The 18,280-nt window shown below is 38.5% G+C and overlaps 1 protein-coding gene across 7 annotated transcripts in view; it reads right to left on the reverse strand.

Moving 5' to 3' along the window:
• LOC108709808 (formin-like protein 3) overlaps positions 1-18,280 on the reverse strand; it is a 67,988-nt gene that overhangs the window by 9,196 nt on the left and 40,512 nt on the right. For 4 of the 7 annotated variants that reach the window (XR_005965895.1, XM_018249977.2, XM_018249974.2 and 1 more), the window contains 17 exons: positions 14,617-14,700; positions 13,374-13,526; positions 12,955-13,066; positions 12,268-12,344; positions 10,261-10,354; positions 10,049-10,123; positions 9,850-9,960; positions 9,479-9,628; positions 7,902-8,003; positions 7,027-7,294; positions 6,523-6,591; positions 6,313-6,437; positions 5,206-5,408; positions 3,669-3,903; positions 2,873-2,941; positions 2,629-2,709; positions 1,413-1,542 (listed from right to left, as the gene is read on the reverse strand). Coding sequence is in view for 6 of the 7 variants with exons in the window: in XM_018249977.2 (XP_018105466.1) it covers positions 1,413-1,542; positions 2,629-2,709; positions 2,873-2,941; positions 3,669-3,903; positions 5,206-5,408; positions 6,313-6,437; positions 6,523-6,591; positions 7,027-7,294; positions 7,902-8,003; positions 9,479-9,628; positions 9,850-9,960; positions 10,049-10,123; positions 10,261-10,354; positions 12,268-12,344; positions 12,955-13,066; positions 13,374-13,526; positions 14,617-14,700 (2,138 nt within the window). In the remaining variant the exon portion in view is untranslated. The remainder of the gene's footprint in view (positions 1-1,412; positions 1,543-2,628; positions 2,710-2,872; positions 2,942-3,668; positions 3,904-5,205; positions 5,409-6,312; positions 6,438-6,522; positions 6,592-7,026; positions 7,295-7,901; positions 8,004-9,478; positions 9,629-9,849; positions 9,961-10,048; positions 10,124-10,260; positions 10,355-12,267; positions 12,345-12,954; positions 13,067-13,373; positions 13,527-14,616; positions 14,701-18,280) is intronic. The other 3 variants (XM_018249979.2, XM_018249976.2, XM_041584366.1) reach the window with 2 other exon arrangements.

The raw sequence follows: 18,280 nt of genomic DNA on the forward strand, positions 1-18,280 counted from the left end.
ACAATTATGCAGTCCTGAATTTCGTACCCAATTATCTTACATAGACTCAAGAGCAGTGTATGTTTTTTCTTATGCCAATTAGGATGACTGCAATTCAAGCATCTTTCCATAGCAGCTCTAATAGCATCTGTACACAATTATGTTTCATTATTTTACTATTAGTTGCTGTCTAGTGGACACTAAACCCCTGTTATAGCCCCTTTGCTGTGTGTAATGGAAAAAGTTAAGTGATGCAAGATACTGTGGATAGGGGATTTTACTTGTCTTCAATAAATATGTTTCTAGCTACAATTCTGCCTTAACTTCAACAAAACTGATTGCTTCAAATGTATCACAGGCTGCACTGTGCAACTGTTTTTGAAATATTTAAGTTAATGCCCATGTTTTCTTCACTTCCATTTAAAAGAAAATTAAAAAAATATAAACGCAGACATAGTTTTCCCAAGTAAAAGCCTCGGTAACATTTCTAATAATAATCTGTAATCTTTCACTTTTCCAAATACCCCATTAAATCACAGCCTGATAATAACATTGATCGGTTGGACAGAGAAGAAACATGCAATCCAGTAACTCGGCTATTGATCTTTGTGTTGGTTTGCTGCTGAATTGATCATCTTAATATGGAATAATGACTACTACCTATAATTTCAGAAATGGCTCTAAAGAGAAATTTGGGCAAAATGATGTGCAGGGCCAAATGGGCAATAATATAAGGAAAATAAAAAAAAGAAATGTAACCCTTATAAATTGCACCTCCTTGTGTACCCCTAGTAGAATAAAACATAAAGGATACACCAGCCCCTTATCTTGTTGGCAATAATGCAGCTTTCATACTGGCCTAAAAGGACTTTTAAAATGGACCCTGGTCCCTGTTTGTGTTTCTAATGAGGGGGTGAGCATGCCCTACGGGTCCCTGTCTGCATATAGAGCCAAATTCAATGCTGAATATTACATCGCCAAACAGACTTGATCAATTACATAATCACCCCCAACCACCCTCAGCAGTGGAGTTTTCACCTGTAGAGGTAGGACTTTTAGTTTGGTTCTACATTCATGAAACCAAGATGATTTTCTAGTTTGTAGCTGACATGATCTGCTTTTTACTATGAGCAGCTTTAGCAACTGTGATCTTATGTTGGGTCCTTTGCCACACCCTTCCCTGTAGGCCTTAGCTGGTAATTGCTGTATATTAGTATCCCTGCCTAATTTGGATTTTATTTTTTGGAATTTAAAGGTTATAATCTTAATAGTGACAATAAAGGTTACACTTCAATTCAGAACTCGTCCTACTAGGGGAGAACGAGGAGGTGAAATTTATAAGGGTAATTTTTCTCACTGCTTCTCTTTTCTTCTTTACACCGCTCTGTTAAAGTTTAATGGATTCTGCATAAAGAAGTTCAACAAATGTCTACCTGCTGCTGCTTTTTCCACAAAATGAAGTTCATTATAGAAAGTGGCCACATCAGAGTATTTCTCCTTGGCAATAAGCGCAATATAATTTAGGAGTGTGAGCTTTCGGTCAGTTGATTTTGTGTCTTGGAGCTGTACAAGATACAATACAATTCATTAAGTATATTACATACCTGAATACTTTTGCCTGGGCAAGCTGATCAAGTTACATAGTTAAGTTGGGTTAAAAAAGACCAAAGTCCATCAAGTTCAATCCCTCCAAATGAAAGCCAGCATCCATACACACACAAACTAACACTGACCCCTCCATACACGCACATAAACTATATATACCAATATCGATATTAATTGTATATTTTAGTACCACAATAGCCTTTGATATATTATGTCTATCCAAGAAATCATCCAAGCCACTCTTAAAGGGGAAGGAAACCTAGTCGGCGCAAACCCCCACCCCCCCTCCCGTTTGTTGCCCACCCTCCCTCCTCCCCCCTGGCCTACCCGTCCCGCTGGGCAAATGCCCCTAACTTGTTACTTACCCTTCTGCGCAGGTCCAGTCCAGGGAGTTCACCGACGACATCTTCTTCCACGCGATCTTCTTCCTGCTTTGAACGGCGCATGCGCAGTAGGATCATTTCGCCGGTACGATCTACTGCGCATGCGCGTGACTTTTGGCGCATGCGCAGTAGATCCATACCGGTGAAATGATCCTACTGCGCATGCGCCAAAACGCCGTTCACAGCAGGAAGAAGATCACGTGGAAGAAGATGTCGTCGGTGAACTCCCTGGACTGGACCTGCGCAGAAGGGTAAGTAACAAGTTAGGGGCATTTGCCGACTAGGTTTCCTTCCCCTTTAAAGGCATTAACTGAATCAGCCATCACAACTTTACCAGGCAGTGAATTCCACATCCTCACTGTCCTGACTGTGAAGAACCACAATGCTGCTTCAGCCTGAAGGGGTGGCCTCTGGGGCAGTGATTCTCTTTATGGATTATAAAGGTCCCCTGCTATTTGTTTATGATGTCCTCTAATGTACTAGAAAAGAGTAATCATGTCCCCTCGTAGTAACAGAGCAGCACAACACCCTCAATCTTCAATGTGGTTGTTAAACTTATTAAGCAAGCCATATTTATGTCTAATAATCATATCCACCAGGGAACCATTATAATATGAAAACTATTAAATTTACAATCATTCAGCACAAGGGGATAACTTACCAGATCCAAGCTCTGTAGTTTGAAGCCATACACAGACCCTCTTTTACTGCTGTTCATATAATTACCCAAAGCAAGTATAATCTGTGAAGAGGAATGCAAAATAGGATTCAACTTGGGTTACAAATTGTGCACCAAGTCTAGAGGATCCAGCCTTCACCATGCAACTAGATATGTTTCCAACAAATCCATTGCTATGAAGTTATATGGATCCTGCAAAGGTACAATATTTTGATTTAGCACTTACTTCGAGCATTTGTTTTAGCTTTGGGGATGACTTTACAGAGACAGACGCTGCAATCACTGCATTTAGTTGCTAAAGGAAAGAAGAGAGGTTATGTATTCACATCTATTTTGCACAAGAAACTGTATCATGCAAGAATTATCACATTGTGCTCTAGAAAATTCAATAACTATTATATAAATAAAGTTAACTAAGCTAGATTGCAGTCTTCTGTGCCCTTTTTATGCAGAAACATAGAAGTGAGAATTATGATATTTATTACGGTATATAGAAGTAAATTGTTCAGTATATTTTCCTTTTGCACATTAGTCTACAGTGGACCATTGGAACAGACTTCCATTTGTTGGTGTGATAAAAACATTAAGAAGCTTTAGGCTAGCACTAGTATAAACAAAGCCAAGAATCCACCAATCTGCAGGCCTCTGCCAAATCCTGGGTCTGCCTACACAGGCACTATGTCGGTCTTGGTGCAGACACGTGGAATGGATTTCTGGTGTGAAAATTCACACTGACACATTTCCACACTGACACATTTCCACATCAAAATCTGTTTTGTGTGTTTGCACCCAGGCTGACACGGTGCCTATGAATGCAGACACAAGAGTGGTCAGCAGAATGGCGGATTCTCGGCCTGCATTTATACCCAGTCCAAGAATCAGCTCCATGTGGCAATTACAACAACAAAATAATGAAGATAAAGTGCTCAAGGAATAAGCAGACAATAGTTCAGAAAAGAAAATACAGATTTATAAAACGAAATACACTGAAAACAGAACAAGGCTTATAGATAGCATCATACTGGGGTAAGCAGCTGCAGGTTCTCATTGAAGTTGCCTAAGAAGGTCATGATGGACATGCGCTGGGAAAGACGTTCCACTTTACTGAAGAGCATCATGAAACGGTCCTCATTAGACAAGTCATCTAGAGGCTTACGCTCCCTCTCGTACTGACGCAGCAGCTTCACCTCTGCTTCTGTGGGCAGAAAACGCACAAGACACTCCACAAAGTCCACAGGCAGCGCCCGCAAGTCAAACCTAATGAAACAATATACAAAAAATCCACGTTTCATTGGGCATAACAGCAAAGGAAGCCATTTTATTGGATCTTTTTCTGCTACAACAATTTGCCAAGGTAATAGCAGTCCGACTAAACAGACTTAACAGGCAAAATTAAACTAAAGCAACACACCATTGCACTCATTTGTTTAACTGCAGCCAAGGCTAAAGGCTAAATGGTTGTCATGAGTAAATGTGCCCATCTATCTACATAACTTCAGTGTTGCCAAAAACCTCAAAAGGCCCATAAGAACCACATACATGAAAACAGAGCATAGTCATAAGCATAACAGTACACCTTAATGGCAGTGACTACACTTTTATGCTGTAATGAGATTCAATTAAAAAGTTTGCATGGTTCCCTTAATTTCTTTTAACTAAATCTTACTGTGAAGCAGGCTCACTGACACATTTAGAAAACATTTAGGGGCCCATTTACTTAGCTCGAGTGAAGGAATAGAATAAAAAAAACTTCGAATTTCGAATGATTTTTTTTGGCTACTTCGACCATCGAATTGGCTACTTCGACCTTCAACTACGACTTCGAACCGAACGATTCAAACTAAAAATCATTCGATAGTCAAAGTACTGTCTCTTTATAAAAAACTTCGACCCCCTACTTCGCCACCTAAAACCTACCGAGGTGCCATGTTACCCCATAGGCTCTAAATCAATTTTTAGGTTGAAGAAAAATCGTTTGATCGATGGATTAAAATCCTTCGATCGAACGATTCGAAGGATTTAATCGTTCGATCGAACGATTTTTCGTTCGATGGAACTATTTGCGGTAAATCCTTCTACTTCGATATTCGAAGGATTTACATTCGGCAGTCGAATATCGAGGGTTAATTAACCCTCGATATTCGACCCTATGTAAGTCTTCCCCTTAAGATTATCCCTTTAGTATTCAGAACAGGCCACACTCATGTGCTATGGGAACCCATCATTTACTCAAAGTCAATTTGCACTGTAACATAACTGGATGCTTGTTTCATTTGTTAGAACAATGACACACATGTCATTTAAACACCTGCACAGGCCATTTGCATGCATAGAAATGGGTGAAGGTAAATCAGTCAAATTGTGTAGTCTCAAAAAAAAACCATCAGCAAAATGTTCATGACTTGACTGGTTTACCTGTGGTTATTTCAGTGTTCAGCAATGAACAGTTATTTTGGATATATGTTGCCAACACTTTAACACAGGTGACAAAACAACCTGTGGGTCATTGTCCTTGTTCCTAAGGGTATATGTAGAAAATGTGAATAAAAGCAAGCCTACGTTTGGATGGCTTTGCAGATCTCCTCACTGGACCTTCCAGCTTTCCGTAGGGTGATAGCAAGGTTTTTGGCTCGGTTTGCTTCAAGTAGAGTCACTTTGCTGGCAGATCTCTGTGATGTTTTGTTTTTGGAGCAGGTTACGTCTACAGCAGGTCCTTGTGCTTTTGTCTTAAATAGTTCTTCAAACTTATCCATATCCAAATCCTACAGTACAGATAAAAAATGCAACCATAAACACGTATGGCAAAGCCTAGGCTAATGTCAGACAACGCTCTATTTACAGGAACTGCATCCATTCATCATTGCTGAATTTTGCCCATAAATGTACAGCTGTAAATGTATGGGTTGGAATCTGTCCTGTGTCCATTTCCATAAATGCTAACAAAACATGGAGTGGATCAGTGCAGACTTGCTTATAAAATGTTATGGTAGTCATTTAGGCTTATGCCTCATCTAACATACACCTAAAGGACTATACCTGTATAGGCAACTGATCATTTTAACAATCAAATTTATTTAATTCAAATTGCAAACAAATTTGTATAGACAACAAGGAGAAATACCTACATGTTGGGAAGGTGACTTTACATTTCTGTTTAACTCACCACAGCTGTATTTTTAAGACTGATTATTAAAACAAGGATGCATGTCACTGTAAATGCAGTGAAACAATAACATAACTCTTGGAGACAGTTAAACCTTGTGTGTTAATTTGTGCCAGGGTAGAAAAAGAATGGCCAGTGGGGATTTGATGGGTAAACATGTTATATATGGTTATACCTACAGTATAGTCTAAAGAAGCTGTCCCCAAAAGTTCACGAACATCCTGTGACAGTCCCATGGCTAAATGAGCAAACACCAATCTGAGAATCAGTTTTCCATTGTTTAACTGATAATAGGGGTGAGTTTAGCTCTGCCTGGCCAATTTTTGTTTAATTTGAAATTTGGCTTCATCAGTATTGCATTGAAAAGAGCTAGTGATTTACCAAATGCAGTGTGTATAAATCACTGAAATTCTTCTCAGAATGTATCAAATTGGATATATATTGAATATTTATGGCATGCTTTTATTGGACATATTTTAGTTAGTAATATTTTAGTCTTTTACCTGCAATATCCGCTCATCATCAAGGTCACTGAACACCGTTCCATTGATCTGATTGGGCTTCAGCGCTGTCCAGTTAAACACCGGCAGGCGGAACTTAGTTTTGATTGGTTTTTTAATTCGGATTGCTAAAAGGGAAAGCACAAATTGCAAATAAGCTCAAGTCATTTTGCACAAGCAGCCCCAGTCTGAACAACAATAAAAGCCTTTTACCTGATAAGCCGGTGGTAAGTATTACAGATGGCGAAGAGGATGGTAATGGTGGTGGAGGAGGGCACTTGCCTGAAAGAAAATAATAAACGATAATTAGATGTGGCAGACCTCAGGAACATTTTTTTTAAGATTGTTATTGTACCAGTTCTGCAGGGATTGGCAAAATTAAATCCAAATATTTGTTTAATATCACACTACTGCATTAAACAGCTCACAGCCGCTTGCATTTTAAAGTCAATTAAGATTTGCATTCAGGTGGAATTCTTTAAAATTTTAGAGGATTTATTAATCTGGCTAAATCCACAAATGTTGGTCTAGGTCCACACACGAATAGCACTGGAAGTTTATGTGCTACAGCAAAATTGTCTCAAAAGGTCACATCCATTTCACTTAAGCCTTGTTATCAGAAACCAAAATAACCAATACCTGATTAATAACAATACTTAAAATGGCCTGTCTTTGAAGAGCTTACTGTACAGTGTTAATAACCAAAGAGACTCTTACTTGGCATTGGAGGAGGTGGTGGTGGTGGTGGAGGAGGAGGTGGAGGAGGTGGGGGTGGCGCAGGAACAGAGGCAGAGGCAGGGGGTGGTAGAAGTTCAGCAGACAAAAATATGTCTCCACTGGGGGCCGCTGGAATTGGAAGTACAGTCCCAGCAGGCTTGGAAGAATTGGCCTGGTCAAGCTGTCGGAGATGTTGAAATGCCTCTTCCTTCTCCTTGATAATTCTCCTTAGTGTGTGCACCTGATGATTTGCGTTCTCATAAGTTTCCTGAAGCAGCAGAGAGACATCAAGATAATGTAAACCTTTTGGTTTTCATTCTGCGTTAGTGCACTTACCTACACTTAATTAAATATGCAGAATACAATGCTAATGGTTTTAAAGAATCCTTTGAGGATTTATTAAAGGTGTGATTGCTGCTTATCTGTACAATACCCCCTCAAGATGCTTTGCAGAAGTAATTCTTGTACAAACTCAAGGTGCAAAAGCAAGGGATTCCTACACATACCCCAGAGTGCTTATAGGAGGCACTAGTGCACCTACACTCAACACACCTTAGGCAAAGTGTCAGACCATGCACTTTCTCCTGCGGTGTTTGCCACATACCACCCAACACACCTGAAATACTCCCCATGTGCGAAACACTTTGATCGGACATAAACGTTAGGCACACATTATTCCTGCTCATAAAAGTAAAGCACTTACCATCTGACAACTTGCATACAATTTGTAGTGTATATAATTCTTGCAGTTTCAAGAATTGAATAAAGAATAGCATGAAAAGCAAAAAAAAGTACCTGTGACTCACCGCCTGTTCCAGTCAGTAAATTCTGAATGTGCGAAACCAACATATGCCTTACCCCCCCGCGCCACTCACCTTGAGAACTGCCAGTTCCTTTTCCCTGTATAGAAGAGTTTTCTCCAATTCTGCCACCCGCATTATGTTCTCATTCTCCAGGTCCAGTAACTTTTCAGTCATCTAATTGAGAAGACGACATTGCTTTCATTAATGTGCCAATGACATTTCTGCCAACAATATCAGGAACCCTCTCTGTTCACAGAATATTGGAAATTCACACAACAAATCAAAAGTGAAAGAGGTTATGGGCTTCTCTTTTTCCCTTACTAATCACTGTTTTATTAAAAAAAATCCCTTTCAAACATCCCAGGAGGGGGTTCCCGAAATGACATATCTGTTATGTCATTTTAACATGTTTTACACACTACAGTTTTGCTTTTCATAGTGAAAATGCCATTATGCAGATTAATGCAAAATGGTTTATGTGCCACTCTTCAAAATATACTATGCTCCTAAACTCAATAGATTAGAGGATACATATGAAAAGGCTACAGACCAAAGCTAACACTGAATTATATTTAATACTTTTTCAGTCAGTCAAATGAGATTTGTAGTTTAACACCAGATGCACAGATGTAATGTCAGCAAACAGAGCTTGCAACACGAGGGAAGAGCCTTCACACTTAACATATTATACTTTATATCTACACAGTCAACTTTAAGAAGATATTGATTAAATATGAAAAATGCAACACTGAGAAATGCACTGCAACTTTCAGGAAATGTGAATAACTATGTTGTTGATTCTTTGGGGTTATTTATACCATTATTACATTACTCTGTACCATAAGCAAAGATAGGCAGTCACTCCTGCTTCTTTTTCAGTTGGCAATGCCCTAACTAATTAAATTAATTTTACGGGTAATTGGATAATGACACTACAGTAAGGCTATTATAGGATATAAGTCAGCTAGTAAATAGACAGTGGAATTTTAACCTTCAGAAACTCAAGTCAAAACAAAGCAAGAAGGAAATAAGGCTGTATTAACCTCTTACAATTTCCATTTGAAAAATATCTTTTAATAAAAAAAAAAAAAAGAATGAGTGAGTTCCTTAACAAGATGGCAAAAAGCTAATGAGAGTTAATTGCATCCTTCCGTTACCAAATACAATATTTTCCCATAGGCTTTTATTTCTGCATTGTACAGTGGTATCCCTGAGATGTGTAAGAGTACAAAAGTTTCATTCTTTCATTAATATGTACTTGAGCTAGGAACTGTAGGTAATTTCCTTTCTGGCCAAACACTGCATATAAAGCTGCTTGCCTAACAATTTGAAATGAAACCCAGGGCGAAGAGAAAGTCCCTTTTAGTGATTTTAAACAGTGTACTATTTTTATACACAAGATAAATAGTTGACAGTTGACATTTCAAAGTCATGTTAGACGTGTATGGCCAACGGACTAAACATGCTTTTAAAAAAACAAGAAAGGCTTGATATGTACTTTTTTTTTTATTATTATTGCTTTTTATTTCTGTATTTGACATGTTTGTTGAAAACAATAAAAATGATTTAAAAAAAACAAAAAACAAGAAAGAATAGTTACGCTGGACAATAAATTACAAACTAAACATCTTCAAGGAGAGAAAACTCACATGGGACAATTGATCCTCCAGCTCCTCCACCTTCTCAAGTGCAACGTTCTTGGTCTCAGCATCTTCTAGCAGGCCACCAACATCAAACACGTTGTCCAGATAAGCCTGGATCTGCACAAGCAGCTTCTCACTTTCCGTGTGCTTGGCCTTCTACAAGGAACAATAGCATCACACAGTAATGGATCAGCACAGGACTTTATCAAGCAGGAATGTGTAAGTCGGAAGCACACAGTTGTTAAACTTCTGTTTCCAGCAAAATTGACACCACTAACATACTGGACTCCATACTCCAAAAAACAGCTGTCAGGGACACTAGCATGGCATTCATGTTTTTGTTGCTTCTTTAGATCTACCGCTCTCTTTATATTTACCTCCAAAAAATCTTCAAGGCCCAACTTTGTAAACTCAAACTGCAGATGGACACGAAAATTCATATCCTCCACTGAGTGAACAACGATGTTAATAAACTGCATGCAAGCAACCTGCAGAGGAAAGAAGTCTTGTTATTTGTGATAACAAATGCAATATAACAACAAAACAATATCCACATTTCTCAGCTGCTTTTCTTACCATGAAGTCAATATTGCTGTCTTCATTTCTGAAATACTCCATGAGTTTCTCAAAACGATGCGTTTCCTTGCAGACCTAAAACCCCAGAATGGGAAACATAACAGTCCACTTAATTATTCTTAACTGGGCATTTATTGATAGTTTAAAGAGGTATTTTAATATTGAGTGATCACAGGAAATACTGAGGAAACTGATGGGGTAAAAAAAAATACCTCTTTGAAATTGTCAAAAGCCGAGAGGATGATTTCATGGCCTCCTCGGACCAAGCACACAGCAGCTAAGAGTTCCAGTACTAAAGCTTTGGTTCTGAGGAAAGGAAATGTGTTTAGCACAAAAAACAGGCATGAACAGTGGTATTTTGTACATTTACTTTTTGAAAGGTTTTCCTTTTTTCTTCATTGTACTGTTATAGAAAGCCACACTAGCCAAGGTCCACTGCAGCCTATGCACATAGTTCTCATTAAACTTCTGAGATCCAACCAATAGAATCTGGCTGATGAAACCGTGGGCTTTCAATCTTGTCACAAACATTAGGTGCCCAATATTTGTTTGGATGGTGCATACAATGCTCACCGAAGTTGTTCACAGCTTATATGGGAGCACTGCCAGAGTCTTCCAGTAAGGTCATAAAAACGACTTTGTTATAATTATTATAAAAATAATAAACACCTGTAATATTGTGATTTCATTGTCACTTTTGTTAAATTATGATATTTTAAACAGTGCAGAATTATACTGACAAGGAATCAAGTAGTGCACACATCTCACTAATGCACAAGTTCTCTCAATGGTTAGGTTTTCTGATTTGTTAAAAATAATAGTTCATTTTTGCAATACATCGGTGTAGCAAGTCTTTTGGTTGCTAGGATCAGTGGTGAAAATGTGAGAGCTTGAATACAATCAAATACATTAATAATTTGGAAAAAATACCAAGGGTCACAAGATCTTGTGGTTGCAAGGGGCTATTACCCTACCAGCTAGCCTACATTTGTTTAATTTGTAAAAGAGATTTTATTTACCAAGTATGAGATGGCTGTGTTGAAATATTCAAGCCTCCTTATTTAATATACACAAAAGCAAAGGTAGAACAGGTAAAAAACCTGTTTGGTTGAGTTTTCTTTTATTTTATATGGGTTTTTTGGTTTAATGCCTGTCTGGGCTATGCTCCCAGCTATTTTAATTATTGCATAGTATATTTGCTAGGGATGCACTGAATCCACTATTTTGGATTCGGCCAAACCAAAGTCCTTTGTGAAAGATTCGGCCGAATGCAGAACCGAATCAGAATCCTAATTTGCATATGCAAATTAGGGTGGGAAGGGGGAAACTTTTTTTACTTCCTTGTTTTGTGACAAAAAGTGATTTCCCTCCCCGCCCCAATTTGTATATGCAATTTAGGATTTGGATTCAGTTTGGCTGGGCAGAAGGATTAAACCGAATCCTGCTGAAAAAGGCCAAATCCCGAACCAAATCCTGGATTCGGTGCATCCCTAATATTTGCCCATAACATACATAAACCCATTTTATCAGTTGCTCATACTAAAGCTATGCAATAAATATCTGCAAGATTCACTGGACCCATTGATGGACGTGTCTCTTTTTCTAGTCTCAACTACCACATAGCTATGAAAATTAAATGTAGATTATAAGGGATGCACTGAATTTTCAGGTAATCTTTTCAAGAATGACTTTTTACTCCCAGGATTAAATTACAATAACATTTAATTTCTGTTTAATCTGTACAGGCAATTCTAATCTTGTTCCTCAAAGGCAAACCAACAGTTTGTATCCACGCCAGATTGCAGGTGAATTGATACATGGACTATTTATTCTAATCCCTTTTGCTTCTGATTGCTTAGTTTGTTTTCCTGTACGGACATCCTTAAAGCTTGCATACCCTAGTGAATCTGAAGGACAGGGATTAATGGTCACTTCTAGGAAATAAGGGCAGGGAGGTCTAGGCTCATGGTTCTCTTTAACTTGAAAACCCTTTATCTGGTGGGTGGGTCCATTAACCCATTTGTTAGACAATTTTACCATTAAGTAAGCTTTGTCTGTGGACAACTATGTCAAATTGTCAACATTTCACAATAAATCTTCCAGCATTACAGCAGTTCAATAGCACGTGTGGCCAGAAGAGAAATTTAGTAAAGCAGGTGTAAAATCCCAATGAAGGAAGTACAGTAGGGTTTATGGATGATGTACAGAAGGTGTTTTACCTTGGATTCTTGTTGTTTAAACTGAGAGCAATTTCATTCACGGCATGAGGATGGGACATTACTAAATTAAAGCCATACTGGAAAAAAAATATATAAATACATTGTGAAAACCACAGAAACAGTATTGTTCAACACATGCACAATATAACGTCTCCTAATTATAATTTTCCAATGAAAATTAAATGTGTATACGATATTATTTGGAGCATTGTTCAACGCACACTGCGAATTTCTTGCTTCAACACTTTCATTACCTTACTGGAAAACTGAGGGCAACTGGTATACATGTTCTGTTCTCTATTACCTATTCTTAATGGATGATCACTAGGTGCACAGTTTATGCATTAAATTGACTATATTTGTGCCTTACATGCCTGGACACTGCACAATGCATGCAAATATGCAAAAAAAGCTTTTGGATGGAGTTGAAATGTGCATTACATTAAACACAATCCTCCTTAGCTTATATGTATTAAATTAACAGCACAGATTGGCAAAGTGGAGCAGGTCATTGCACAACGTTTATAGCTCTGGAAGGGAGAGTAGAACTAATTCACTAATAATAAAAGGACAGAATGAATTTGATTAATGGAATCTAGACTGCATTTACTTGAATTGGGCTCAGATTAAAGTATAGACCAACCACAAAGTCAATATGCTGCGCTACTGCTCAGCGTGGGCCCTTACCTGATAGTTCATGATAGCCCTCAGGCACATGATGCACACATGAACATCATCCTTTTGGCTGACCAGCCTTGAGTTCTTCAGTGCCTTTTTGCCAGGTAAAGTGTTGTAGCTGCTATTTGGAGACAATAAGGGCACAGAACAAAATCTCAATCCCCTTGTGTGGCTGAAACCTCCATTAAATATAAACCATCCCAACTCTTTCAGAATACAACGTTCAAAGTAATATAATGAAGTTATATAGACATTTCACTTTCCATCAACATAAAACATTATTTCAGTTCATTTGTTCTTACACATTCATGTACCTTGCTAGTTATAGTACTTATATGAAGAAAGGAGAAACAGAAGCATTTCAACACTGCATCATGGCTTAGCCTAGCTGCAGGGGACTGGCAAGGAGCTGGCACACAAATACATACCGGAGCACAGACTGGCGGGCAGAGCGAGCGAGGCCGTTGGTGAAAGGGGTAGGCAGGGAGTTGGGATGCTGCAGATCCTCGATGGATCTGCTCCATGGTTTGGACTTTTCTACCAAGCCTTCCTCCCCATTTTCCAGGCCCTCAAAATCAAACCTATAGCAGAGGGATACACAAAAAGCTTCAGCGGCAGGGGGAAAGAGGTGGGATTGGACAAAGCAATGGTAAAAAGCAGTAGATGAACTATGTCCAGCCTGGTAATGCAAAAGAGCTAGAGCGGTAAGGAACCAAGAACAGAGGGTCTTGCACACTCCACTTCACATGGCAGCCAGCACAAGGGAAAAAAAGTTATAGGACACATGCTCTTTATTTCAGGAAGGAGAAACAAAGGAATACAGAGCAGAGAATAATTATATACAGAGTCTGCTAACAGCCCTATTCAATGCAAAGCCTAAATGATTAAATTCAATAAATCTTAATAAAGTGCTCAACACACTGTGAAAAGCACTTTCTGAAAATCTCTTGTCCGCTCATACAGTAAACTACAAGAAATCCCAGTAGCACACTGAGTTGCAAAAGAGGAAACAGTGATTTAGTAGCCCATATATAATAAAAAAAAAAACGGCAATGTACTGGGTGTCAGGTAGGCCTGAAACTTCCTCTTTTGTATGTAACATAGTAAGTTGTCTGGATCAACTGGCAGTTAGGCAGGTTAAAAAAAGGTTGAACTTGTCTTTTTTCAACCTAACTTACATTGTTACTATGTATGTTAGGTTGAAAAAAAGACACGTCTATCAACTTCAAACTTTTAAATTTTTTTTAACCTGCCTAACTGCCAGTTGACCCAGAGGAAGGCAAAAAAAAAAAACATCTGAAGCCTCTCCAATTTGCCGTAGAGGGGGAAAAAAATCCTTCCTGACTCCAAAATGGCAATCGGACTAGTCCCTGGATCAACTTGTACTATGAGCTATCTTCCATAACCCTGTATTCCCTCACTTGCTAGAAGGCCATCCAACCCCTTCTTCTATCTAATGTATCAGCCTGTACAACTGATTCAGTGAGAGAATTCCAAATCTTCACAACTCTCATTGTATGCTTTTTGGGTTACTTAATACTTCCGCTCTTTTGCAACTTGGTCTTGTACTGGAATTTCTTTTTAATGATTTATAGACGGATGACTTATAGGCTATTGTGAAAACCTCAAAAGGTATGCCAATAACACATATGAACACACGACAAGTCTTACATGACTGCGCACTGTGCAAAAGAGAGGTACTCCACCAGCACATCCAGGCCTTTGTTGTCATTGTTCAGAAACTCCCGGACCCACCTGCAAACAAGAAAATGGATTAGTAGGGTGTACACATACTATGAACAATTTATAACTATGCCATTAGTTACGAGTGCACGTGAATGTTACAAATTATGCAGGCTGAGTAATGTAATTGCAATGTACATAGAAGCAAGCTGCTATAGTGCAACCACAAGCCAAACTAGGTCTCATTTATGCTTCTGGTGTTGATTATTGTAAGGGGAACCTTACTGGTTGGCAGAAAACCAATGCTCAAGGTTAGTCTTATGCCATTAACAAAAAATTAATTTTGAAATTGGATCAGGGTTGTCCATTTCACAGCTCTCACAACCCCTGCTGCGACCAGTTCATAGTCGCTTGTTGTGCAGCAGGTTTGAAAGAGAATACAAAACTTTAATATCTTCAAGCGTTTGTTACAAAGACAATGTATTATGACATTTTCGTGTCTATATTGTATATAAAAATACATATATTATATTGCCCAGTTTGCAAATAGCAGCAACTTGTAAAATTTCCTTGCAACTACTGCATACATTTTCCAACCTCGCTGGCTCAGAAGGCTTTATGATGCTTACAGCTTTGATGCTAGATGGGATTAGCATGAAGTTCATTAGGCTGCAGCCCCCAGTATAATTATATTGCCAGCCTGTTGTACTGCCTCTGAGCCTGACATGAAATCTAAACAAGCATGCAGCTTTGGGGCCAGCAGGAAGGCCGCAGTCTGGAACCACATGGTAAAACAAAAGCTACAGAAACAGAAGGAGGGGCAGAGGGGACAAAATAAAATACCTAACAACAATAGGCATGGTATTAAATATATCAACACTATCACTAAGAGATATTCTGTGCAGTCAATACCTTTTCTACATTACTATTTATTCCCTGCCCTGGGATGAAAATGGTTTATTTACATGAAGCAGGGTTTTCCATATGAGCTGTTTAATGCAACATATTTTTACCTACCTTGTTTGGGGGGCATAGTTAACCTTTAAATAACATCTGCAGAATAATATCAGCCCTGATAATGTTCTTTCTGATGCCTACAAGGCTTCTATACACTCCACATAACCAGTATTTACAGTATACAAACTGCAGGCCACTTAATTTCTATAAGCTCACAGAGCATACAGAGAATGATTACAGACAGAAAAAAAATGAGAAACTGTCTGCGTGGGCTTATGGTTTTCCTGTGGGGTTAGAGGGGAAACTAGCAATAAGAAACAAAAAGGTTCCTATATTAAACATCACTTTATGTATACATGCACACACGTTTCTTAATGTTTCCACTACCTAACATCATATCAAGTGTCACAGAAATATAAATGTGAGCTAAAATGAAATTAGAAAAATATTAAACAAAACGTTTGGCCAAAGCGAGCAGAAACTCATTTCCTACTGCTATTAAATTATTTATGATCTATATTTGTAACTGAAAGAAAAAAACACTGTATCATAACCATCCCTTTAATAGCTAAATGCAAGTACTACTGGCAAGAGAAAATGGCAGCTATATTATAAGGTATATCATTAAGAATCAGGGTGACACTCGGTGGCAAAACTATATCCGAAAAGCCCCCCCGTGCCAAAAAACTTCAGCAGGACCTGGCATGCACCATCAGCTGCTGTGCATGTCAAACTGTATGGTTTGGTAACACTTATTTATTAAGGGTCCAATTAAAAATTTTTATTCAAAACTGTCAAATTCGACTAGGGAGTTATCCAAACTTGATTAGAGTTTTTTTAAAATCATACTCTGGCCCTTTAAGAATTAGAATTTGATGATTTGCCACCTAAAACCTGCCGAATTTAAGTCAATGGGAGAGGTCCAGGGATCAATTTGGAGATGTTTGCAACCTTCCTGACATTAGAGTTTTTTTCTAATCAAGTTTGATCAAATTTGAGTTTTCAAGTCATTAAAATTTGTCCAAGTTTTATTCATTCGATTTTATTAATAAATTTCAAATAGTCGAATTTCAAATTTATGGGAGTAATAAATAAATGTGTGTCTTATGCAGAAAAGATTACTCCTACTAATACTTGTGTCAAGTTATAAAGTCCAGGAATACAGATTTTTAAATCCCAACGTCATCCAGTTGAGTAGATGGAAGCCACGCATGCCAATGCAAAACAAATTTGGAGCCTTAGGGTTACATATATACCTATTTAAAAAAGACTCAGTCATCCAGTAACTTGGGTTGAAGCATTTGAGAAAGAGTCTACATGGGCTGTGAGTCAGCTGAGTGAGGCACATTTAACAGGAACTAAAGTAATGAAAACTACTCAGCTTGTTTATGTGTTTAGTGAGAAACCGTGGTTACGTTTATGTGAGAAAGAGAGAAAGAAAGAAAGAAAGAGAGAGAGAGAGAGAGAGAAAGAGAGAGAGAGAGAAGAAAGAAAGAGAGAAAGAAAGACAGAGAGAAAGAAAGAAAGAAAGAACTAAAGAAAGAGAGAGAGAGAAAGAAAGAAAGAATCACAGCGGGACAACTGCAAATAAAACAAGGGATATTTGGGGTACAGAGTTGAATTTCTTTCAATCCAACAATGTAATTCTGTGAAAAGAGCTCATTAAGAAGTGGTTAAACACCAAATGAAGCCTACACGATCAAGGACATGATTCTAATGGTAAATTAGCTTTGGCACTATTATGATTAATTGGAAAGGGTTTAAACTCACTCATTGTTTAAACATAAAGCCATGATGAGTGATCATTTCTACAATGCAGCTTTGGTTATACTGATGAAATTGGAATAACCTACACCACAGGGGATGTGTATGAGTCACTGGGAGATGTGTTGAGCATAACAGTGATGTGTAAAGCTGGCCATAGATGCAAAGATCCGATCGTACGAATCAGACTTCCCCATCTCCCGACCTGCCACTAAACATTCAGATCAAAGTCTTACCAGTCAGATCAAATAAAGTAGTTAAAGAACAGATCAGCCAATGTTCTGCCCCTGACAGCAATCGAACGATATCTATGTCCGACAAAAGCTAGTGACAGTCTCCCACTGAAAATCGTACGATCAGCAATACATGGCAATACACGCAATTCTAACCTGTCAGATTGACCAAACGAACGATCTCCGCCGGACGAAAAATGTCGAGACTCTCCACACACGGTCCGAAAATCGTACGAATTCTCGATTCGTATGATCGGATCTTTGCGTCTATGGCCAGCTTAAGACATAAATCACGGCTTCACAACATCTCAATCAAGCAGGGCAAAATATTTATTAACAGGCAAATAGCCACCATTCATCAGAAAAGAACTCCACAACTCTATTAAGTTGTATAAGGTTTTAGAGATCACCTCCTTATGGCTAATTGTCTGTTTACCTTTTGATAATTATCCCTTAAGATGCCAAAGGAACAGCTATGGGAATCTCTGGCGCAGCACCTTAAACATAGTACCCTACCTCATTAACATATCTACTGATGCCACTTGATAGGAATGTATTGCAATTTCCTTGCTCCATCTAGTGGAATTTGCTCCAATGGGCTGTCTGGGTGGCTTGCAGAGATCTAACATCCTATTAAGAAACTCTTCCATTATTTTGTTGCCAGCCAGCTTACTCTCTGCTGATATTTATTGCCAGCT

Source organism: Xenopus laevis, chromosome 2S (assembly GCF_017654675.1).
Source record: "Xenopus laevis strain J_2021 chromosome 2S, Xenopus_laevis_v10.1, whole genome shotgun sequence".
NCBI classification, from domain to species: domain Eukaryota; kingdom Metazoa; phylum Chordata; class Amphibia; order Anura; family Pipidae; genus Xenopus; species Xenopus laevis.